This window comes from Lithobates pipiens, unplaced genomic scaffold, assembly GCF_037356315.1.
Source record: "Lithobates pipiens isolate NorthernLeopardFrog02 unplaced genomic scaffold, aLitPip1_a1.2 Scaffold_3, whole genome shotgun sequence".
Classification (NCBI taxonomy): Eukaryota; Metazoa; Chordata; class Amphibia; order Anura; family Ranidae; genus Lithobates; species Lithobates pipiens.
In genome coordinates, this window is record NW_027507790.1 from 220,424,299 (window position 1) to 220,449,825 (window position 25,527).

General features: G+C 46.0%; 1 protein-coding gene across 1 annotated transcript in view; it reads right to left on the reverse strand.

The window, feature by feature from the left end:
• The window catches only part of C7 (complement C7), a 139,423-nt gene extending 114,767 nt beyond the window's left edge, over positions 1–24,656 (reverse strand). Inside the window, exon 1 of the mRNA XM_077462808.1 lies at positions 24,495–24,656. Within this exon, the coding sequence (XP_077318934.1) occupies positions 24,495–24,500 (6 nt within the window). The 5' untranslated portion in view covers positions 24,501–24,656. The remainder of the gene's footprint in view (positions 1–24,494) is intronic.
• Positions 24,657–25,527: the final 871 nt, after the last annotated feature.

The window sequence follows — 25,527 nt, forward strand, 5'->3', positions numbered from 1 at the left end:
AAATATGTGTGCCCTAGATTCAGGCTTTACGCAGACTTGTACAACTAGAGGGGAAGAGTTAATGAGCCCAGCTGAAGTAAGTGGGCTCATTAAGACCTCTACAAAAAACCCCAGCATGCTTAGGGAGATGCTCCATCCTGGAACCAGTTTTGTGTTTGTATAGACTGGGGAGTGTGATACCTGTTCTGTGCGGTGAGTTAACGCCTGTGTGGCAAACCTCTACAACAGAGAGAGGGACTGGTGCAGCACAAGGCTGCACTTAGTTGTTAGACAGGGAGTCTAAGTGTGTAATTAGAGGTCAAGCTGACCAGGATTTATTTTCATGTTTTATTTTGGTTTGGCTGTTATATGTTTCACTGCATGTAGCATAAATAAACTGCATCTTTTGTTTTTTTGCACCTACAACGCTGTCTGCTGTGCCTAATTTTGTGTTGTGAACCCATCCAGGGGGTCACACATACCCGCTGCCGAGCTAACCCCCTCACAGTTGGTGGAGAATTTTGGCAGTTTTTTTTTAAGGCCAGCATGGAAGAGATACTGAGACAGCTGGCTCTAGCAAATGCAAATCAGCAGCAAACAAATGCAGGTTTACAAAAGAGCCTTGCAGCCCAGCAGTAGACAAATGCAACTTTGCAGCAGAGTTTGGAAGCTCAGCAACAAGCCCAGCAGCGATCTGAAGCCCGCTTCATAGACCTGTTACAGAAGCAAGAGCAGAGTTTTCAACAGCAAATAGAGACATTAATACAGCAACGTCCGCAGACCAATGAGGCAAGTGGTTACACTAATACCGCATCCTTTGGTGTGAGCCGTTTACTGACAAAAATGACTGGAGAGGATGATTCGGAGGTGTTTTTGACCACATTTGAAAGGACTGCTGAAAGGGAAAAGTGGCCTAAGGAGCAGTGGGCTGGACTGGTGGCCCCTCTGTTAACTGGGGAATCGCAGAAAGCTTATTATGACCTAGAGCCTGACCAAGCAAAAGACTATGTGGTGCTAAAAACAGAAATATTGGCACGGCTGGGTGTCACCCTGGCCGTCCGGGCTCAGCGTGTGCATAATTGGACTTTTCAGGTTGGAAAACCCCCCAGGTCTCAAATGTATGATCTCATTCACCTGAGCAGGAAGTGGCTGCAGCCAGAGATTTTGACCGCACCAAACATTGTGGAACGTGTTGTTATGGATCGTTTCCTGAGAGCTCTTCCTACTGCCATCCAAAAATGGGTAAGCCATGGAGATCCAGAAAATGCAAATAAACTTGTGGATCTGGTTGAGAGGTACTTGGCTACAGAGAACCTGACCACCTCTTCCAGGGACTCACGGACTTTCCACCCTAAGACCAGATCATCCCCAGTGGCGGGTAAGATGACTCCAAGGGGTGAGGGTGGAGACAGTGAGAGGGTGGGAGTTCTACCTAAGGTCTGGCGGGAGCAGCCCAGGAAGCCCATGCTGCAAGAGGCAGCGAAAAAGATTATTTGCTACCGCTGCCGCCAAGAGGGACATATTGCAGCCAATTGCCCAGTTGTGGATGAGCCTATGCAATGTGACTTTATAAGGGAGAGACGTCAGTCGCTGTTTGCGACAGTTGCATGCACTGCCATTCGGGGACCTGAGAAACATTTATGTAAAATGTGTATTAATGGTAGAAATGTTGATGTGTTGCTGGATTCAGGTAGCCTGGTAACATTGATAAAAGCTGAATTAGTTACTACAGAGGTCTCTGGGAAGAACAAGGTGGCTGTTATTTGTGTGCATGGGGACACCCGAGAGTATCCTGTAACTTCAGTGTTTTTTGAGACCCCCAAAGGTAACCTCTCTCATCAGGTGGGGTTAGTGTCTCACTTACCACATGATGCTATTGTGGGAAGGGATTTTCCAAAATTCTGGGAACTCTGGGATTGTCCTGAGCCCCCCACTGGTGCCCCTATAAACCAGGAAGATGACCAGAATTCCTCTGGGAGTGGTGAGGACTCTCCTGAATTTCCCTTGTCGGTATTGGCGGGGGAAACTCGAGAAACTGGGGAGGAGCCAACATCCTCAGATGAAAACATGCCGTCTGTGGAGTTTTCGGATCTTGAGGTTCACAGAGAAAATTTTGCCACAGAACAGTTAAAAGACCCCACCCTAATAAAGGCACGGGAAAATGTGGTGAAAATAGATGGCGAGTTAGTGAACCCAGATAAGACTTGCACTTATCCTTACTTCACTATGGAAAGGGACCTGCTGTATCGAGTGGCTCAAAGGGCAGAAGAAACCATTGAGCAACTTGTAGTGCCCAAACCTTACAGGAAGTTGGTGTTAGAATTGGCCCATGGGCACATTCTGGGAGGTCATCTGGGGACCGAGAAAACCAGAGAGAGGGTACTGCAGAGATTCTATTGGCCTGGGGTCATGAAGGAAACAGAAAATTATTGTTCCTCCTGCCCTGTGTGTCAGAAGTCGGCACCTATGCCACATTTCCGTAATCCGCTGGTACCTCTTCCTATCATTGAGGTCCCCTTTGAGAGGATCGCAATAGATTTGGTAGGTCCGATAATGAAGTCTGCTAGGGGGCATCAGTACATTTTGGTTATATTGGACTATGCCACCCGTTATCCGGAAGCAATTCCTCTTCGAAATACCTCGGCCAAAACCATAGCCAAAGAGCTATCTCTTGTTTTCAGCCGCGTGGGTATTTGTAAGGAACTGCTTACTGACCAAGGTACACCCTTTATGTCCAGGGTTATGAAAGAACTATGCAAGTTGTACAAAGTGACACAATTGCGTACATCTGTGTATCACCCCCAAACAGATGGGTTGGTTGAAAGATTCAACAAAACCCTAAAACAAATGTTAAAGAAGGTGGTGGATAGAGATGGAAAGAATTGGGACTGTCTAATACCCTATCTGATGTTTGCCATTAGGGAGGTACCCCAATCCTCTACGGGTTTCTCACCCTTCGAGTTGCTCTATGGGAGACACCCAAGAGGGCTGCTGGATATCGCCAAGGAAACTTGGGAAAATGAGAGTTCTCCTCACAGGAGCGTGATTGAGCATGTCGCCCTGATGCAAGATAGAATTGCACAGGTAATGCCAATCGTAAAGGAACATTTGACCCAAGCGCAGTTAGCAGAGCAGAGAGTGTACAACCGTGGGGCCAAGACCCGTACTTTTTCCCCGGGGGATAGGGTCTTGGTGCTAGTCCCTACAGTTGAAAGCAAATTTCTGGCCAAATGGCAAGGTCCATACGAAGTAATTGAAAAAATTAGTGAGGTGAACTACAGGGTTAGACAGCCAGGAAGGCGAAAGCCGGAGCAGATATATCACGTCAATCTGCTGAAAGCCTGGAGGGATAGGGAATCCCTAGTCGCAGAGACTTTGTCACAAGCACAGCCTGATTGCTTAGTTCCTGAGGTTGGAATAGCAGACACCTTATCGAAAGCCCAACAACAGGAGGTTAAAGAGTTTGTACTTCGTAACAAAGAGATTTTCTCTGAGCTGCCGGGACAAACATCTGGCGTAGAGCATGACATTATCACCCCACCAGGAGAAAGGGTAAAACTAAAACCTTATAGAATACCAGAGGCCCGACGGGAGGCAATACGTGGGGAGGTTCAAAGGATGCTGGAATTGGGTGTGATAGAGGAGTCCCAGAGTGACTGGTCCAGTCCTATCGTACTAGTGCCCAAACCTGATGGGAGCTGGCGGTTTTGTAACGATTTCCGACAATTGAATAAAGTTACAAAATTTGACACCTACCCCATGCCGCGTATAGATGAGTTGATTGACCGGCTGGGAACAGCCCGATATATGACAACTCTTGATCTCACCAAAGGGTATTGGCAAATTCCCCTGGCCGAGTCGGCCAAGGAGAAAACTGCGTTTGTAACCCCAGATGGGGCATTCCAATATAAGAGAATGCCGTTTGGGTTACAGAATGCACCGGCAACATTCCAGCGGAAAATGGATAAGATTCTGAGGCCCCATCAGAAATATGCTGCAGCTTACCTGGATGATGTGATTATCCATAGCACAGACTGGGTCTCACATTTGCCAAAAGTACAAGCAGTCCTAGACTCTATCCGGGAAGCTGGGTTTACGGCCAATCCAAAGAAGTGTACCATTGGACAGGAGGAGGCCAAATATCTTGGGTACACTATTGGGAGGGGGGTGATAAAACCCCAAGTAAATAAAGTCGAGGCCATACAGAGTTGGCCACGTCCCAAGAGCAAGAAACAGGTACGAACATTTCTGGGAATCGCTGGCTATTATCGACGATTCATTCCCCATTTTGCTTCTCAGGCTGTGCCCCTCACCAACCTGACAAAAGGGAAAGAGTCGGTTATGGTTAAATGGTCCCCAGAGGCTGAAGAAGCATTTCAGTCCTTAAAAACAGCCATATGTAGCCAGCCAGTGTTGTACTCACCAGACTTCTCTAAGGACTTCGTTGTACAAACTGATGCATCAGACGTTGGGTTAGGAGCAGTGTTATCTCAGGTCTGGAACGGGGAAGAGCACCCAGTCATTTACCTCAGCAGGAAGTTGAAGTCCCATGAGGTAAATTACGCCACGATTGAGAAGGAATGTTTAGCAGTGAAGTGGGCTCTAGATTCCCTTCGGTACTATCTGCTAGGTAGGCATTTTGACCTGGTGACTGATCACGCTCCTTTAAAGTGGATGGCTCAAAACAAGGAGACCAATAGAAGGGTAAATAGGTGGTTCCTGGCCCTACAGGAATTTAACTTTACAGTTAAGCATCGCCCTGGTGTTAAAATGGGGAATGTGGATGCTTTGTCTCGGATACATGCGTGTCTGACTGCTTGTGTTACAACCCCAAGGTTGAAACAAGAGGGGGGGTATGTGGCAGCACGCAGGTAAAGTCACCTGGTTGTATCCAGGATGGGAAATATGTGTGCCCTAGATTCAGGCTTTACGCAGACTTGTACAACTAGAGGGGAAGAGTTAATGAGCCCAGCTGAAGTAAGTGGGCTCATTAAGACCTCTACAAAAACATCAGCATGCTTAGGGAGATGCTCCATCCTGGAACCAGTTTTGTGTTTGTATAGACTGGGGAGTGTGATACCTGTTCTGTGTGGTGAGTAAACGCCTGTGTGGCAAACCTCTACAACAGAGACAGGGACTGGTGCAGCACAAGGCTGCACTTAGTTGTTAGACAGGGAGTCTAAGTGTGTAATTAGAGGTCAAGCTGACCAGGATTTATTTTCATGTTTTATTTTGGTTTGGCTGTTATATGTTTCACTGCATGTAGCATAAATAAACTGCATCTTTTGTTTTTTTGCACCTACAACGCTGTCTGCTGTGCCTAATTTTGTGTTGTGAACCCATCCAGGGGGTCACACACACCCGCTGCCGAGCTAACCCCCTCACAATATATATATATATATATATATATATATATATATATATATATATATATATATATATGCCGTATTTATCGGTGTATAACACGCACAGATGTATAACACGCACATTCATTTTAAGAGGGAAGTTTCAGGAAAAAAAAATTTAAATAAGGAACTTTGAAACAAAATAAGGGTCAGTGCCCATCTGCAGCCTCACCATTGCCACCAATGCAGCCTCATCAGTCCACATAAATACAGGCTCACCATTGCCATCAATGCAGTACCCTCACCATTGCCATCAATGCAGCAACCTCACCAGTGCCATGAATGCAGCAGCCTCACCATTGCCATCAGTGCAGCCTGATTGATGCCCATTTGCAGCCTAGAGGGGACAGGGAGGGGGCGGAATGAACGCCAACAGATTACATACAGTGAGAATCTCCTATGATAGACAGAACAGTGGTCCAATGGCGGCTCAGGAGACGGAACTTCCAATTACAGAGCCCGCCAAGTAAACAGGAGATTCTCACTGTATGTAACCATGTAATCTGATGGTGCTCGTCACGCCCCTCTCCTTGTCGCCTCCGAGGCAGCTAAAATTGAAGTATTGGGGTATAACATGCACCTGCTATTTGCACCGGATTTTTATTGTGAAAAAGTGAGTGTTATACGCCAATAAATACAGTATATATATATATATATATATATATATATATATATATATATATACATTTACAGTATCTCACAAAAGTGGGTACACCCCTCACATTTTTGTAAATATTTTATTATATCTTTTCATGTGACAACACTGAAGAAATGACACTTTGCTACAATGTAATGTAGTGAGTGAACAGCTTGTATAACAGTGTAAATTTGCTGTCCCCTCAAAATAACGCAACACACAGCCATTAATGTCTAAACCGCTGGCAACAAAAGTGAGTACACCCCTAAGTGAAAATTGGGCCCAATTAGCTATTTTCCCTCCCCAGTGTCATGTGACTCAGTAGTGTTATAGGGTCTCAGGTGTAAATGGGGAGCAGGTGTGTTAAATTTGGTGTTTTCACTCTCAGTCTCTCATACTGGTCACTAGAAGTTCAAAATGGTACCTCATGGCAAAGAACTCTCTGAGGATCTGAAAAAATGAATTGTTGCTCTACATAAAGATGGCCTAGGCTATAAGAAGATTCCCAAGACCCTGAAATTGAGCTGCAGCACTCTGGCCAAGACCATACAGCGGTTTAACAGGACAGGTTCCACCCAGAACAAGCCTTGTCATGGTCAACCAAGAAAGTTGAGTGCACGTGCTCAACATCATATCCAGAGGTTGTCTTTGGATAATAGACATATGAGTGCTGCCAGCATTGCGCAGAGGTTGAAGGGGTGGGGGGTCAGCCTGATCCACATTGCAACAAATTGGTCTGGTCATCCCAGAAGGAAGCCTTTTCTAAAGATGATGCACAAGAAAGCTCGCAAACAGTTTGCTGAAGACAAACAGACTAAGGACATGGATTACTGGAACCATGTCCTGTGGTTTGATGAAACCAAGATAAACTTATTTGGTTCAGATGGTGTCAAGCATGTGTGGTGGCAACCAGGTGAGGAGTACAAAGAAAAACATGTCTTGCCTACAGTCAAGCATGATTGTGGTGGCGTCATGGTCTGAGGCTGCATGAGTGCTGCCGGCACTGGAGGGGCTACAGTTCATTGAGGGAAACAAGAATGCCAACATGTACTATGACATACTGAAGCAGAGCATGATCCCCTCCCTTCGGAGACTGGGCCGCAGGGCAGTATTCCAACATGATAACAACCCCAAACACACCTCCAAGCTGAGGATAAAGGTGATGGATGGCCAAGCCTGTCTCCAGACCTAAACCCTATTGAGCATCTGTGGGACATCCTCAAATAGAATGTGGAGGAGCGCAAGGTCTCTAACATACACCAGCTCTGTGATGTCGTCATGGAGGAGTGGAAGAGGACTCCAGTGGCAACCTGTGGAGCTCTGGTGAACTCCATGCCCAAGAGGGTTAATGCAGTGCTGGAAAATAATGGTGGCCACACAAAATATTGACACTTTGGGCCTAATTTGGACATTTTCACTTAGGGGTGTACTCACTTTTGTTGCCAGCAGTTTAGACATTAATGGCTGTGTGTTGAGTTATTTTGAGGGGACAGCAAATTTACACTGTTATACAAGCTGTACACTCACTACTTTACATTGTAGCAAAGTGTCATTTCTTTGTGTTGTCACATGAAAAGATAGAATAAAATATTTACATAAATATAAAGATAACGTATATATGAATTTCCATACATCTTCATCTGAACAGAGAAGGACTAAAGTTTATAAAGTAAAAGACCTGTTTAAAAACAGACATTATAGAATGCATTATATTACTTTTATTAGCCAAAAAAGCTTCTGCAGAGTGCAGACCTCTGTTATCTGATTTCACTGATTATTGGGGCTTGACCTTCCATGATATCATGAATATGATCTATTACCCTCCATACTGACTGATGAAAGTGCCGTATGAAAACATATTTAAACAATATGTTACCCCAACATTTCATATTCCTAATATGTGCCTGCTGTTCTATGCACTTGTGTTAAAAAGTATCCTGCTCTCTTTGTATTTCTTCCCTGGTAATTCTGCCAGTCCCCCTGCTTTCCTATTTCAAACTCACCACCATGCTAAACATGACAGTACATCTATCTCAGCGTGGTCACAGTGTTCTGGCTGTGCTGGGAACAGAGCTTGCCTGTCCTCCAATGATCAGACTTGTGCTAATATGCCCTGCTGCAAAGCCATTCCCTGGGAAGATCGGTGAACTTTTCTTTCACCTCCCCCACGTCTCCCAACCCCTTATCCATTTGAGAACAGAAGTTATGTGATCACTTATAAAAGAATAAAGAAAAAAAAGGTATTTTATGAACAGTACAATAGACCCATCTGGTCTGGGGTAGGGATCCATCTGTTCCCGAGTCTCGGAACCTGCTGGTCCAAGGATTCAAGGTGTCCGGGTGTGCTCTCGGCTTGGAGAGGCACCACAGCTCGTGGAAGTGACCAGGGGAGGACTCTTCGGAGGAGGGCCAGCAAGTGGCATCCTGAGAAGTGGACAAGTAGGATTGTTTCAAGTTTTGAGTCAACGTGCTGACTGCCATGATCTCTGGCTAGAGATCTGTTAAGCCTTGAAGTACCCAGCTGCGAGTGGCTACTCTCTGGGTTGAATTAGAGACTTTGATAGATCTACAGTTCAAGGTGCCTGAGTTCTTCACCCGTGCCCTCTGTTCCCATGAGTAGTGATGGACGAACTTCCGACGGGACGTTTCGCGAACGCGAAATGCGAACGGACCCAAACGTTCGCGAAACCGAACGTTCGCCGCGGGCCCCATTGACTTCAATGGGAGGCGAACTTTGCAAACCTTCATGTCGAATTTGCGGCCACGTGGTAATTATTAGGGGGTAAAACGTAGTCCCACCATCTGGACAATGACATAATACATGTATGAGGTGAATTTGGGATCGATAACTACAAGCATTTTTATTTTATTTGGGAAATTGTTCTAACAATTCAGGACTATGGAGCTAATGAAGGCAATGGAGGAGAGGGAAGGTCAGGGACCAGGGTAGGCAAAGAAGAGGGTGCAGGAGATGATCACCAGCAGCGTGACATACCGGAATGACACATGCACCGTGATAGAGGCATCTGACAGCAGCACCGTAATACAGAGCACTGACAGCAGCACCGTGACATACAGCGCTGACAGCAGCACCGTGACATACAGCGCTGACAGCAGCACCGTGACATACAGCGCTGACAGCAGCACCGTGACATACAGCGCTGACAGCAGCACCGTGACATACAGCGCTGACAGCAGCACCGTGACATACAGCGCTGACAGCAGCACCGTGACATACAGCGCTGACAGCAGCACCGTGACATACAGCGCTGACAGCAGCACCGTGACATACAGCGCTGACAGCAGCACCGTGACATACAGCGCTGACAGCAGCACCGTGACATACAGCGCTGACAGCAGCACCGTGACATACAGCGCTGACAGCAGCACCGTGACATACAGCACTGACAGCAGCACCGTAAGCAGCCCCAGGAGGAAGTCAGCACAGCACAGGGATGGTGTGATCCCCTCATAATAAGAACCCCCAGGAGGAAGTCAGCACAGCACAGGGATAGTGTGATCCCTTCATAATAAGAACCCCCAGGAGGAAGTCAGCACAGCACAGGGATATCATAAGCAGCCCCAGTAGAAATATGACACCGCTCAACCTCTTCAAAGAGGAGGGTAGGGGCATATAGTACGGTGTGCTTTTTTGGGTCAAGGAAGTGAGCCAAATGAATTAAGAAGGTCTGTGTGCTTGATTAAAAAAATAGTTTATAGACATATACATGGTCTACTGGTCACATGTGTTGAATTCCTCCGAGATCCATGCCTCATTCATTTTTAGAAATGTGAGGTAGTTAACACTGTGGTGAGCTAGGCGAGTACGCTTATCGGTCACAATCCCCCCTGCTGCGCTGAACGTCCTTTCGGACAGGACACTGGATGAGGGGCAAGCCAACAGTTCGATTGCAAATTGGGCAAGCTCTGGCCAGAGGTCAAGCCTGCCCACCCAGTAGTCTAGGGGTTCATCACTCCTCAGAGCGTCCACATCGGCCGTTAACCCAATGTAGTCGGACACCTGACGGTCTAGGCGTTCCCTGATGCTGGATCCGGATGACACCTGTCGATGGGTCGGCTGAAAGAATGACCTCATATCCGAAGTCACCAACACATCTTCAAACCGGCCTCTTCTTGCAGGCGCTGTTGGATTGGTACCCGCAAATCCTTCTCTGGGAGTGGGAATTGCTCCTCTGCCAGCGCACGCAAAAGCAGAATGCAGCATTTCTCGAAGCAAGGCCTGGAAGTGCTGCATTCTGACAGCCCTCTGCGACGGCGGTAACATTTCCTTCATTTTGTGTTTGTACCGGGGGTCTAAGTACGTTGCCACCCAGTACTGGTCCTTGACCCTCATGCTTTTTATACGGGGGTCCCTATTAAAACACTGGAGCATGAAGGCCCCCATTTGCACTAAAGTGGAAGCGGTGTGGTGGCCTGGCTCCTGCTCATCATCCAGGATAATGTCGTCCTCTTCATTCTCCTCTCCCCATCCTCGCACAACAGGGATCCCAGAAAGGTTTAAAGCATGCTCTTCTTGCTCCTGCTCATCCGCCCCGGCACCATCCTCCTCTGACTCCTCATCAGACTCCTGTTGTTGACTTGTCTCAGATAGAGTAGCCCCCCCTGGGAATTCATCCAGCATTGCGACTTCCTCATCTTCCCGCTCCTGCTCCTCCACAGCCTGATCAATGACACGACGCAATGCACGCTCCAGAAAGAAGGCATAAGGTACCATGTCACTGATGGCGCCATGGCTGCGACTGACCAGTTTGGTGATCTCCTCAAATGGCCGCAGAAGTCTGCATGTGTCGCGCATGAGCAGCCACTGGCGCGGTGAAAAAAAACCCAGCTCCCCAGAACCGTTTCTTTCGCAGAGTTCATACAGGTAGACGTTAACTGCACGTTTCTGCTGGAGCAGCCTATCAAGCATATAGAAGGTTGAGTTCCATCGCGTCGGGCAATCGCAAATAAGACGTCTGACCGGCAGATGGTGTCGCCGCTGAATGTCAGCAAGGCGAGCCATGGCCGTGTAAGATCTTCTGAAATGGGCCGAGATTTTCCTTGCCTGCCGCAAGATGTCCTGGACCCCAGGGTATTTGACAAGGAATCGCTGCACGACCAAGTTTAAGACGTGTGCCATGCACGGCACGTGCGTGATTTTGCCCTGTTTCAATGCGCTAAGCAGATTGGCACCGTTGTCACACACCACTTTACCAACTGTCAAATTGAGCGGTGTTAGCCACTCATCTGCCTGTGAACGCAAAGCTGAAAGGAGTGCCGGGCCAGTGTGGCTCTTTGCTTCCAGGCACAACAGACGCAGCACGGCATGGCAACGTCTCACCTGGCATGTGGAATAGGTTCTGGGGAGCTTGGGCGGTGCAGTGGAAGAGACGCTAGCAGCGGAAAAGGAGGAGGCAGCTGAGGAGGAGAGGGAGGAGGATGGAGTAGGAGGAGGAGAAGAAGAGTCAGGCCTGCATGCAATCCGTGGCGGTAAAACCAAATCTACACGGGTGCCACGGGTTACATGCTTGACGGCCGTCAGAAGGTTCACCCAGTGGGCAGTAAAACTGATATACCTTCCCTGCCCGTGTTTGCTAGACCACGTGTCTGTGGTCAGATGTATCTTGGCACCGACACTGTGTGCCAGAGATACATTCACTTGCCGCTGAACATGGCCATATAGCTCTGGGATGCCCTTCTCTGAGAAATACTTCCTTCCTGGGACCTTCCATTGTGGTGTTCCAATGGCCACAAATTTGCGAAAGGCCTCCGAGTCCACCAGTTTATATGGCAGTAGTTGGCGGGCTATGAGTTCTGACAAGCCAGCCGCCAACCGTTGGGCAAGAGGGTTATCCGGCATCATCATTTTTTTACGCTCAAACATTAGGCCCACGGAAGCCTGCCTTTTTGCAGAAAAATGTGAGCTTGGCGTGATGGAAGGTGGAGTGGAGGACAATTGTGAGGAGAGAGGAGAAGGAGAAGTAGAAGACGAGGCTGGACGGTGAGAGCCTGCAGTGTGGCTTTGTGTGTTCCGTTGCTCCCACTGGGCTCGGTGATGGCTGCTCATGTGCCTTCTTAAGGCGGTCGTCCCTAGGTGAGTATTGGGCTTACCGCGACTAACGCGTTGACTGCAAAGATTGCAGATGGCAACGCTATTGTCAGCAGCGGACACGTTAAAAAAAGCCCACACTGCGGAGCCATGTGCCGGTGTCCTGGGAGCGCCAGATGTGACCGTACATGGTCGATGACTCGCTCCTGATACATTTGCAGTCTGCTTTGTCCCTGCTGTGCAATGTAAGTCATTGCTGCTTCTCCTCCCTATCTGCTGGTCCATATCTCCCTCTGAACTCCCCTCCTCTTCCTCTCTTGTGGGCACCCACGTGACATCACTAGACACGTCATCATCAACGTCACCTTCCCCACCGCTATAAGTAGAGATCTCGGAGTAGGCAGCAACACCGGGGACCAACCTCCTCCTTGGGCTGATCTGGGTACTGGCGTCAGACTGCTGAGTAGCGCTTGTTGCTACCTCCTCTTCCTGATCCAATACCAAGAGTGGCTGCGCATCAGAAATGTCCTCTTGATATGGATCGGAAAATAATTCCAGTGACTCAAGCGGAAGGTATGTGGTGGTGGTGGTGGTGGTCGTGTTGTTGGTGGTAGTGTCTTTGGGGGTGCACATAGCAGAGAGTGAAGAAGAGGGTGCAGATCGAGAGGATGAGGAGGGTGCAGAAGAGTAAGGCTGAGCGAGCCACTCAACCAAGTCTGGTGCATCCTTTAAAGTAATTGAACGCACCTTCTGCAACTTCCCACTTTGGCTCAAGCCTGCTGCTCCTGCCCTACCCCTACCACCCCTGCGGAAGGGCCTGCCTCTTCCTCTGCATGTCATTTTTTAAATGACCCTGTGACAAAACTCTTAGTCCCTATACCGCTGAAGGACTGCTGCAGTATAGGTGAGCGGTCAGCAGTGGTGCACGTCAACCCTATCTATTGTGGACCTATAGCGGTCCTTACAGAACAGCAGACTGTACCGCACTCAAGCCTATGTACCGTAGCACCCTATACCAAGTTACCAGTCCTTATAAGAACTTTTGTGGACCAAGCAGGTTGTGTATTAGTGTTTAGCAGACTGTACGTCAGTCCCTATACCGCTGAAGGACTGCTGCAGTATAGGGCAGCGGTCAGCAGTGGTGCACGTCAACCCTATCTATTGTGGACCGATAGCGGTCCTTACAGAACAGCAGACTGTACCGCACTCAAGCCTATGTACCGTAGCACCCTATACCAAGTTACCAGTCCTTATAAGAACTTTTGTGGACCAAGCAGGTTGTGTATTAGTGTTTAGCAGACTGTACGTCAGTCCCTATACCGCTGAAGGACTGCTGCAGTATAGGGCAGCGGTCAGCAGTGGTGCACGTCAACCCTATCTATTGTGGACCGATAGCGGTCCTTACAGAACAGCAGACTGTACCGCACTCAAGCCTATGTACCGTAGCACCCTATACCAAGTTACCAGTCCTTATAAGAACTTTTGTGGAACAAGCAGGTTGTGTGTTAGTGATTAGCAGACTGTACGTCAGTCCCTATACCGCTGAAGGACTGCTGCAGTATAGGTGAGCGGTCAGCAGTGGTGCACGTCAACCCTATCTATTGTGGACCGATAGCGGTCCTTACAGAACAGCAGACTGTACCGCACTCAAGCCTATGTACCGTAGCACCCTATACCAAGTTACCAGTCCTTATAAGAACTTTTGTGGACCAAGCAGGTTGTGTATTAGTGTTTAGCAGACTGTACGTCAGTCCCTATACCGCTGAAGGACTGCTGCAGTATAGGGCAGCGGTCAGCAGTGGTGCACGTCAACCCTATCTATTGTGGACCGATAGCGGTCCTTACAGAACAGCAGACTGTACCGCACTCAAGCCTATGTACCGTAGCACCCTATACCAAGTTACCAGTCCTTATAAGAACTTTTGTGGACCAAGCAGGTTGTGTATTAGTGTTTAGCAGACTGTACGTCAGTCCCTATACCGCTGAAGGACTGCTGCAGTATAGGGCAGCGGTCAGCAGTGGTGCACGTCAACCCTATCTATTGTGGACCGATAGCGGTCCTTACAGAACAGCAGACTGTACCGCACTCAAGCCTATGTACCGTAGCACCCTATACCAAGTTACCAGTCCTTATAAGAACTTTTGTGGACCAAGCAGGTTGTGTATTAGTGTTTAGCAGACTGTACGTCAGTCCCTATACCGCTGAAGGACTGCTGCAGTATAGGGCAGCGGTCAGCAGTGGTGCACGTCAACCCTATCTATTGTGGACCGATAGCGGTCCTTACAGAACAGCAGACTGTACCGCACTCAAGCCTATGTACCGTAGCACCCTATACCAAGTTACCAGTCCTTATAAGAACTTTTGTGGAACAAGCAGGTTGTGTGTTAGTGATTAGCAGACTGTACGTCAGTCCCTATACCGCTGAAGGACTGCTGCAGTATAGGGCAGCGGTCAGCAGTGGTGCACGTCAACCCTATCTATTGTGGACCGATAGCGGTCCTTACAGAACAGCAGACTGTACCGCACTCAAGCCTATGTACCGTAGCACCCTATACCAAGTTACCAGTCCTTATAAGAACTTTTGTGGAACAAGCAGGTTGTGTGTTAGTGATTAGCAGACTGTACGTCAGTCCCTATACCGCTGAAGGACTGCTGCAGTATAGGTGAGCGGTCAGCAGTGGTGCACGTCAACCCTATCTATTGTGGACCGATAGCGGTCCTTACAGAACAGCAGACTGTACCGCACTCAAGCCTATGTACCGTAGCACCCTATACCAAGTTACCAGTCCTTATAAGAACTTTTGTGGACCAAGCAGGTTGTGTATTAGTGTTTAGCAGACTGTACGTCAGTCCCTATACCGCTGAAGGACTGCTGCAGTATAGGGCAGCGGTCAGCAGTGGTGCACGTCAACCCTATCTATTGTGGACCGATAGCGGTCCTTACAGAACAGCAGACTGTACCGCACTCAAGCCTATGTACCGTAGCACCCTATACCAAGTTGCCAGTCCTTATAAGAACTTTTGTGGACCAAGCAGGTTGTGTATTAGTGTTTAGCAGACTGTACGTCAGTCCCTATACCGCTGAAGGACTGCTGCAGTATAGGGCAGCGGTCAGCAGTGGTGCACGTCAACCCTATCTATTGTGGACCGATAGCGGTCCTTACAGAACAGCAGACTGTACCGCACTCAAGCCTATGTACCGTAGCACCCTATACCAAGTTACCAGTCCTTATAAGAACTTTTGTGGAACAAGCAGGTTGTGTGTTAGTGATTAGCAGACTGTACGTCAGTCCCTATACCGCTGAAGGACTGCTGCAGTATAGGTGAGCGGTCAGCAGTGGTGCACGTCAACCCTATCTATTGTGGACCGATAGCGGTCCTTACAGAACAGCAGACTGTACCGCACTCAAGCCTATGTACCGTAGCACCCTATACCAAGTTACCAGTCCTTATAAGAACTTTTGTGGAACAAGTGAGTTGTGAATGTTTAGCAGACTGCAGCAGAAGGGCAGCAGTCAAGTATAATATCCTTTCTATATTTGGAAGAAAGAATATTATACATGTACAAGCCTATTACTGTACCACTGATACCAGTCCTGAAAAGAACCTTTGTGGAACTAATAATAACAGCAAGTCTTTAAAATTACCCTCACTGCCTGACAACACTGCTTCCTTCCTGTCCCTATACAAATTGGCAAAAAAAGAGAACGATTAGTGGTTACTGGAACAGCTCTTTTGTGGACCTTGATAGTAACAGCTAATGATGATGATGATGATGATGATGATGAAAGACTAATCTGGCTGTCCCTGTAGCATACACCGTCCTTTCCCTTTCTCTAAACTAACAAAAGACACTCAGGCTGCTGCAAGAATCAGCAGCACAGCAAACCTATCAACACCTAACACCTATACCAGTCCTGAAAAGAACTTTTGTGTACCAAATAGCTAGTGGTTTATCTCTCCCTACTCCACACAGGAACCTGTCCCTATCTTAACAGAAGAAAGAATGTAAAATGGCCACCGGATCGGGTGTATTTATAGGTTAGGGGGAATGTACAAGTGTCCATGTGCTGTCATGTCTCAATTGGCTGTCCTGTATCACATGATAAACGTGTCACCAAAGGTTAAAGTTCTTGTATACATTAAACACGTAAGTCCGCCGCGGCGAACGACGGAAAAAGGCGTTCGAACGTGCGGACCGCGAATGTCGGAAATTCGCCGCGAAACGACCGCCGGGCGAACCGTTCGGCCATCACTACCCATGAGAGACTGTGTTATTGGATGTTATCACTGCAAAATAAAACCTTTCAAAGGGACTTTATTGGTGTCAGCGTTCAAGTTGTTGGGTATCAACCCTGGGAACCCCTAGACGTGGAAGGACAAGCCAAACGGAGGTAACCGGTAAGCCCAGTAAGTTAAGGCCGCCCTACAAAGGGTTATGGCCACTACATACAGGTTTTATATTGTGCAAACAGTTTGCACAGCGCTTAACAAAATGAAGGCAGACATTAAAGTTACATTACAATTTGGTACAAGAGGAATCAGAGGGCCCTGCTCATTAGAGCTTACAATCTAAAAAGGAAGGGTCGATTGATACAAAGGTAATAACTGTGGGGGGGTGAGCTCATGGAGGAAGTAAAACGGTGTTAGTTAGAAGCAGGATAGGCTTCTTTAAAGAGAAGGGTATTACATATACTTTAGTTGTTGCAGCATCTGCCTAACTAGGGGCCAATGGTTAATAAATGCTGCTTTATCGGTATCAGTGGGAGAAAAAAATGCCACTTCATCAGACTCAGTGTGAGGGAAAAATGACATGAAGGGGATGAAGAAAACGAAGCTGGCAGGCCCTGTGTGACTCTTAGGTAGGAAGGGGGATTGTGCAGGGGAGAGAAGGGAGCACAGACAATGGATGAGCCATAGGAGCCCACAGGTGGGGTCTATGCTCCAGGCTTCATAAGCCATTGTCTAGTGCTCTCTGCTTTCCCTTGTAGCCAGCATTGGCTAACACAGGGGAGATCAGGTGACCAGACAGGAGCGGCCTGAAAATAGATATATACATCTTCCACAGAGTAGTTAGTATAAAGCCTTGTACACACTAGGACTTCAAACAAACTTTTCCGTGAATTTCTGTCTAAAGGGCGTTGGCCATGAACTTGTATTAGAAAGAAAAAGAACTGCGCTAGCCACAAAATACCCAATATGATTAGGGTATATGAAAGTACCAGACCCGCACTGTGGGTCTTAGTATCTAGTGTCTCAAAAGACCACCTCCAAGTGTGGTATAAACCATATACAAATAAGTGCAATTAAATTCAAAAAACAAAAAAATGAATAAATGTGTATCAATAATGTGAATTCCCCGAGCTCAATATGTGTGTATCAGACTCTGTGTATAAACCCCTAAACCATAAAGGTAAGAATATAAAGCATATATATTCGCTATTAAGCATAAATGACCTATCGAAAAAATAATAAATCTGTGTTCAGAGACACTCTATGTAATGTCCATACAATCATATATCAAAAAAATGAAAAATTAAAATAAAAATAAAAAGTAAATGTCCATATAGTGAATGAACACCAGTGGTACAAAACTTCAAATGAGGTACGGCAGTAAAGAAAAGTTCCAAACGGCTGAACTGCAAATACACGAATTGAAAATCTTCTCCAAAGATGTGGTGTGCTTATCCCATCACCGAAATAAATGAATCAGCTCCTTACCAGATCCAGACGACCCCCCGTTACAGAGGGTCACCACAAGCAGTAGCAGTCAAAAAGGGTGTCCGGATAGCGCCTCCTCCTCAGATGGTCACGGATCTTCCACGCGATGGGGTTATGGCTGTTACTCACTCCCAACTCGACGTGGTGTCACATAAGGGAAAACATAGGCTCCAGATAGTGTAAAACCAAATGACTTTAATTCTTAAAAGCGAACGTAAACACTTACATAAAAGACTTTAAAAGCAGGTTCAAAACAAAGACGTGCACCGGCCGGATACACGCCAACGCAAAGACCAACCCGTCCTTCCTGGTCCACAAAGAACGAACACGACTTGGGGTGACGTCGACACGTTCGCACCGCCCTACGCGTTTCGTAATAATTTACGTCGTCCAGGGGCACGGGCGGCGTGCGACGTCACCCCTTTTATAACCATATATTTAACCAAGCCTCACTTTGGGTCAGCGGCCATCTTAGACGTCACAAACATTAGTAATCAAAGAAACGTAGGCCAAGCCTCACTATCACTCACGAACGTCAGATGTACGTATCCGCAACGAACGTCCTATGGTTGCGGGCCAAACCTCGTTTTCATATGAACGTTATAGGATCATAAGCCAAGCCTCGCTTCCAGGTATTGGCCCTATCGGCAGAGTGACGTGGCAAATGCCTTCACATTAAGGTGCGCCTCCTGAACCCCGAAACAGGGTACAGTGTGGATCACCAAAACAGGGGGGTAAAATAAATTAAAAATCAATAAGGTAAAAAGGATAATAATAATGAATTAGAGAAATTGAATAAAACATCACAAATAGGGACAAGAATGCATCAGAAATTCTACGCTTCCTGGTGCATTCATACGGCCATCGGGTCCCATTACGTGTGGGCAAATAGGTGTAGAGGTACCTCAAAAGTAGTGCGTTTACCCGGTGTATTTATATAGCAATCAAATTCAGTTAGAAAATGAGATTACTGTAGACATGTGTTTCAAGTGCCTTGTTGTCTCGCGTATTCCCCAGGGACTATTCTGGAACGCCCCAAACAGCGTCGAGGGATAGACCTAACGGTAACCTAAAAGGCCGCCAGACCCAAAGCCAGGCCTATCACACAAGAGTATGCTCTACAGTGATATACACCAAAGTAAACAGCAAGAAAAAATAATAATGAAAGCAAGTGGTTTTTCACAGTGACTAATACAGTAAAAACGTTGTAGGGAAACATTACATCAAACAGGTCACCTCATGAGTTATTAATGAAGGCATTTACATCGGTGTCCACATTGAGGCCAAACGGAGTATAAGTTTTTAATTTATGAATCCAGGCCATTTCGAGCTTGGATATCTCCCTATCTCCCAGGGTACAGACCTACTGTCAGGTCTGTACCCTGAATTCGTATAGGGGCTCTAAGATTTCTAGTATTGTATCTTCGAGCACCTCTAGGACATATGACATAGAGTCCTTTATTACTTGCTCCTCGGAGGCTGTGGTTTACCTTTTACAGTGCCCCTGTGGCCTCCAGTATATTGGGCGGACCAAGAGGGCATTTCGGGTCAGGGTGAACGAACACATTGGCAATATCAGACGGGGGTTTGACAAACACCCTGTGTCCAGGCATTACGACCAGACACATAAGAGAGACCCATCAGGTACCCTATTTGTTGGCCTAGACAAATATAAGCCCCACTGGAGGGGAGGGTCCTTGGTTAGGGAGATATCCAAGCTCGAAATGGCCTGGATTCATAAATTAAAAACTTATACTCCGTTTGGCCTCAATGTGGACACCGATGTAAATGCCTTCATTAATAACTCATGAGGTGACCTGTTTGATGTAATGTTTCCCTACAACGTTTTTACTGTATTAGTCACTGTGAAAAACCACTTGCTTTCATTATTATTTTTTCTTGCTGTTTACTTTGGTGTATATCACTGTAGAGCATACTCTTGTGTGATAGGCCTGGCTTTGGGTCTGGCGGCCTTTTAGGTTACCGTTAGGTCTATCCCTCGACGCTGTTTGGGGCGTTCCAGAATAGTCCCTGGGGAATACGCGAGACAACAAGGCACTTGAAACACATGTCTACAGTAATCTCATTTTCTAACTGAATTTGATTGCTATATAAATACACCGGGTAAACGCACTACTTTTGAGGTACCTCTACACCTATTTGCCCACACGTAATGGGACCCGATGGCCGTATGAATGCACCAGGAAGCGTAGAATTTCTGATGCATTCTTGTCCCTATTTGTGATGTTTTATTCAATTTCTCTAATTCATTATTATTATCCTTTTTACCTTATTGATTTTTAATTTATTTTACCCCCCTGTTTTGGTGATCCACACTGTACCCTGTTTCGGGGTTCAGGAGGCGCACCTTAATGTGAAGGCATTTGCCACGTCACTCTGCCGATAGGGCCAATACCTGGAAGCGAGGCTTGGCTTATGATCCTATAACGTTCATATGAAAACGAGGTTTGGCCCGCAACCATAGGACGTTCGTTGCGGATACGTACATCTGACGTTCGTGAGTGATAGTGAGGCTTGGCCTACGTTTCTTTGATTACTAATGTTTGTGACGTCTAAGATGGCCGCTGACCCAAAGTGAGGCTTGGTTAAATATATGGTTATAAAAGGGGTGACGTCGCACGCCGCCCGTGCCCCTGGACGACGTAAATTATTACGAAACGCGTAGGGCGGTGCGAACGTGTCGACGTCACCCCAAGTCGTGTTCGTTCTTTGTGGACCAGGAAGGACGGGTTGGTCTTTGCGTTGGCGTGTATCCGGCCGGTGCACGTCTTTGTTTTGAACCTGCTTTTAAAGTCTTTTATGTAAGTGTTTACGTTCGCTTTTAAGAATTAAAGTCATTTGGTTTTACACTATCTGGAGCCTATGTTTTCCCTTATGTGACACCACGTCGAGTTGGGAGTGAGTAACAGCCATAACCCCATCGCGTGGAAGATCCGTGACCATCTGAGGAGGAGGCGCTATCCGGACACCCTTTTTGACTGCTACTGCTTGTGGTGACCCTCTGTAACGGGGGGTCGTCTGGATCTGGTAAGGAGCTGATTCATTTATTTCGGTGATGGGATAAGCACACCACATCTTTGGAGAAGATTTTCAATTCGTGTATTTGCAGTTCAGCCGTTTGGAACTTTTCTTTACTGCCGTACCTCATTTGAAGTTTTGTACCACTGGTGTTCATTCACTATATGGACATTTACTTTTTATTTTTATTTTAATTTTTCATTTTTTTGATATATGATTGTATGGACATTACATAGAGTGTCTCTGAACACAGATTTATTATTTTTTCGATAGGTCATTTATGCTTAATAGCGAATATATATGCTTTATATTCTTACCTTTATGGTTTAGGGGTTTATACACAGAGTCTGATACACACATATTGAGCTCGGGGAATTCACATTATTGATACACATTTATTCATTTTTTTGTTTTTTGAATTTAATTGCACTTATTTGTATATGGTTTATACCACACTTGGAGGTGGTCTTTTGAGACACTAGATACTAAGACCCACAGTGCGGGTCTGGTACTTTCATATACCCTAATCATATTGGGTATTTTGTGGCTAGCGCAGTTCTTTTTCTTTCTATTTCTGTTTGGTATATTTTTGGTATACATTTGAATTGCAGCTTCCGTTCAACACCATTTGTTTTTTTCCCGTAGCGCAGTTTTTCCCCTCTTTTTCATGAACTTGTATTGCATACACACAGCAGGACTTTTTCAGCCAACTTTCACCAAATCACGCATTTTTTCTGCTCTTTAGTGCCACCCTTTGGTCAACTTCTGTATTTGTTGTCTGATCTTTTGCATTGGTTCTGAGTATGCGTGTTTGTACTTTGGACTAAAGTCTGATGGTTTTCTGTACATACGATCAGACTTTGCTCCATCTGACTTTTGTTGCTGAAAAGTTTGTCTGTTTGCAGAGTGAACTTTTGTCCGATGTGCGATGGAGCATACTCACGGTCGGATGTTGCCTTAAAACAGCCAATTTGCATGTTTGTTGTCAAAAAGTCTGATCGTGTGTGGGGGCCTTAGGAGTTAAGTGTAGGGAGGGAGCAGTTTTTAAGCATAGATAGAAAAACCCCGGAAATTTTACTTTAAGCAGTTGTGTGAAACTGAAGGTTATATTTGTACTGAATTTAGGCATATAAAGCAAATTTACATACCACATGGGCACATCAACAGAATAATATTGCCTATTATACATAAGTAAAGTATTTGCTCAGCTTGTTCAGTTTCATTATTTTAATTAGGCTAATTACTTTCTAGAAATAGTTTTCTCAAAATAAGCAGTCAGTGCTGTCCCCGCATATGTTTCACAGATTGTAAAAAGAAATAGCTAAAGTAGAAGTAAACCTAGTCACTAAAATCCCACATACAGTAAGCAATCTATACACTGGGGGGGGAACCTCTGGGGGAATCTAGGATGGAAAAGGACCTGGGGGTCCTTGTAGATGATAGACTCAGCAATGGCATGCAATGCCTAGCTGCTGCTAACAAAACAAACAGAATATTGGCATTCATTAAAAAGGGGATCAACTCCAGAGATAAAATGATAATTCTCCCACTCTACAAGACTCTGGTCTGGCGGCACCTGGAGTATGCTGTCAAGTTCTGGGCACCAGTCCTCAGGAAGGATGTACTGGAGATGGAGCGAGTACAAAGAAGGGCAACAAAGCTAATAAAGGGTCTGGAGGATATTAGTTATGAGGAAAGGTTGCGAGCACTGAACTTATTCTCTCTGGAGAAGAGATGCTTGGGAGGATTTAAATTTACAAATACTGGTGACCCCACAATAGGGAGAAATTTTTTTTGCGGAAGGGAGTATAACAAGAGTATAAAAATTAGAAGAAAAGAGGTTTAACCTTAAACTACGTAGAGGGTTCTTTACTGTGAAAGCAGCGGGGAGTCTCAGCAGGGTGCATCGATAGTTTCAAGAAACTATTAGATAAGCACCTGAACGACCGCAACATACAGGGATATACAATGTAATACTGACATATAATCACACACATAGGTTGGACTTGATGGACTTGTGTCTTATTTCGACCTCCCCTACTATGTAACTATGTAATGTCATTTCAATGGTCATTTTAATTATATATATTTATTTTTGCAGCTTTTATTAAAATAATGCCTGGTGATCCTGTTCAGATGCTTCCCGTTACAGGGTGACAACACTCTGTTCTCTTGTGTTGTCACCCTGTCACAAGCTGTCCTAATGGGGACTATAAACAGCCATGTCAATGGACAGAAACAGCCATTGCAATGCATAATACCCCATCAGGAAACCTGCCCTGAGATATTACATGCAGCAGCTGTTGGAATGCGTGCACGTAGACATAAAGTTGCTGCAAAGATGTTGCAGGAGATCTGCAGTACTGAGAGGAAAGGAAAAAAGTGGGCACAGTTTTCTTTCTTCTTTGCGGGTACATCTTTTATTAGCAGTTGTATTTAAGGGACAGAGACACTTTAAATTATGTGTATATTTAAAGTAGGTAAAGATCTGATTAGATGTGTGAATGCATGAATGGATGGATGGAGGGAGGAAGGGAGAGGTAGATGGATGACATGGTGGTTGGGATGAGTGAATGAGTGGATGACATGGAGGTAGGGATAGATGGATGGATGGGTGGATAGATGGAGGGAGAGAGAGATGGGTGGATGGATAACATGGAGGGAGGGATGGAGAGATGGGAGGATGGATGACATGGAGGGAGGGATAGAAAGATGGAGGGACAGGTGACATGGAGGTAGGGATGGATGGATGGATGGATAGATGGAGGGAGAGAGAGAGATGGATGGATGGATGGATGGATGACATGGAGGTAAGGATGGATGGATAGATAGATGGAGGGAAAGAGAGAGAGATGGGTGGATGGATGACATGGAGGGAGGGATTGAAAGATGGAGGAATAGGTGAATTTATAGACGGGTGACATGGAGGTAGGGTGGATGGATGGATGGATGGATGGAGAGAGAGAGAGGGATGGGTGGATGGATGACATGGAGGTAGGGGTGGACGGATGGATGGATAGATGGAGGGAGGGAGAGAGAGAGAGATGAGTGGATGCATGACATGGAGGGAGGGCTGGAAGGATGGAGGGATGGGTAAATTTATAAACGGGTGACATGGAGGTAGGGATGGATGGATGGATAGATGGAGGGAGAGAGAGAGATGGGTGGATGGATGACATGGAGGGAGGGATGGGTGAATTTATAGATGGGTGACATGGAGGTAGGGATGGATGGATGGAGGGATGGGTGAATTGCTGGACGGATGACATGGAGGTAGGGATGGATGGGTGGAGGGATGGATGGAAGGATGGAGGGATGGGTAAATTGTTGGACGGATGACGTGGAGGGAGGGAAGGATGGATGAATAGATAGATGGATGGACAGGACTTGCATACACTGGGAGCCATTCATACAACACACTAACTCACTAAACTTAGGAAAGTTTGCTTTATTAAAAATATGATTCTTTACCCCAACAAATAGTTAAAAAGTTTCACTAGAAAATGATTGCAATAAAAAAACCATAGCCTCTACAAAAAAAATATTCAAACTACATAATTGCCTTGGCTTTAGTCTCATTTATGAACATTTCCAAGGGTACAAAAAACGCCCCAGACATGCACAAATCTTCATCAACAATAAGCTGGTTGTCCAATGTCTTACCTTCATGTTTGGAAGAAATCTTCAATCTGAATAAACTGAGAAGCCTTTCAGAAGTTCCCTTCCATTTGAGTTTCACATCTCAAGTGCATGCTGTGTTTCCCGTCAGGGATAATCCCTTGTTGTATCCTGTTCTCTGATATCACCACCCACTTTTCCCTGTTTTTCCTCAGATGTGCCATTTGGCCCCTGTTTTTAATACCACCCAGAGGTTCTCAATATGGTGTTTGCAGTGCCATTAAGGCATGGATGGGAGAACACCAAATGTGAGTTTCAGAACATATATACAGTGGAAAAAAGTTTTGGATGGTAAAAAGGCAAATGTATTGTCAAAATAGATTTTTTAGTTTTGGATAAAGTGTAGAAGGGAAAGAACCCATGTCAGGTTCTTATTATGGTCTGTGCCTCCTCTGTAGAGATGCCCCCTATCAGTCATGGCGTCATCAAGGTTAGACATACTTTAAGCAAGGATGATACATTTGAATTTTGAATTTCAGTCATGTCAATAAAATGACAGCCTATTTATTATTTATTGGTACTTCTATAGATTTATCCATTTATGCAGTGCTTTACACATACTGTATATTTTACATTCACATCAGTCCCTGCCCTCAAGGAAATTACAATCTAAGGTCCCTAACTCACATCCATACATACACATAATAGGGCCAATTTAGACAAGATGCAATTAACCTACCAGGATGTTTTTGGAGTGCGGGAGGAAACCCATACAGGCACAAAAAGAACATGCAGACTCCAGGCAGGTAGTGCCATATGTGGGATTTAAAAGCGTTGCCCTGGTGCTGCTAGGTGGAAGTGCCAATCACAGTTAAGACTATTAAAAGTGTAGTTAGATACAAAAATAGACACCACCATGGATAAGTGGTTAGCACTTCTGCCTGGCAGCACTAGGGTAGTCTGTTCAAATCCCAACCACACCACTACCTGCCTGGAGTTGGCATGTTCTCCCTGTGCCTACATGGGTTTCCTCCCATACTCCAAAGACATGTTGGTAGGTATATTGGCCCTAGTATGT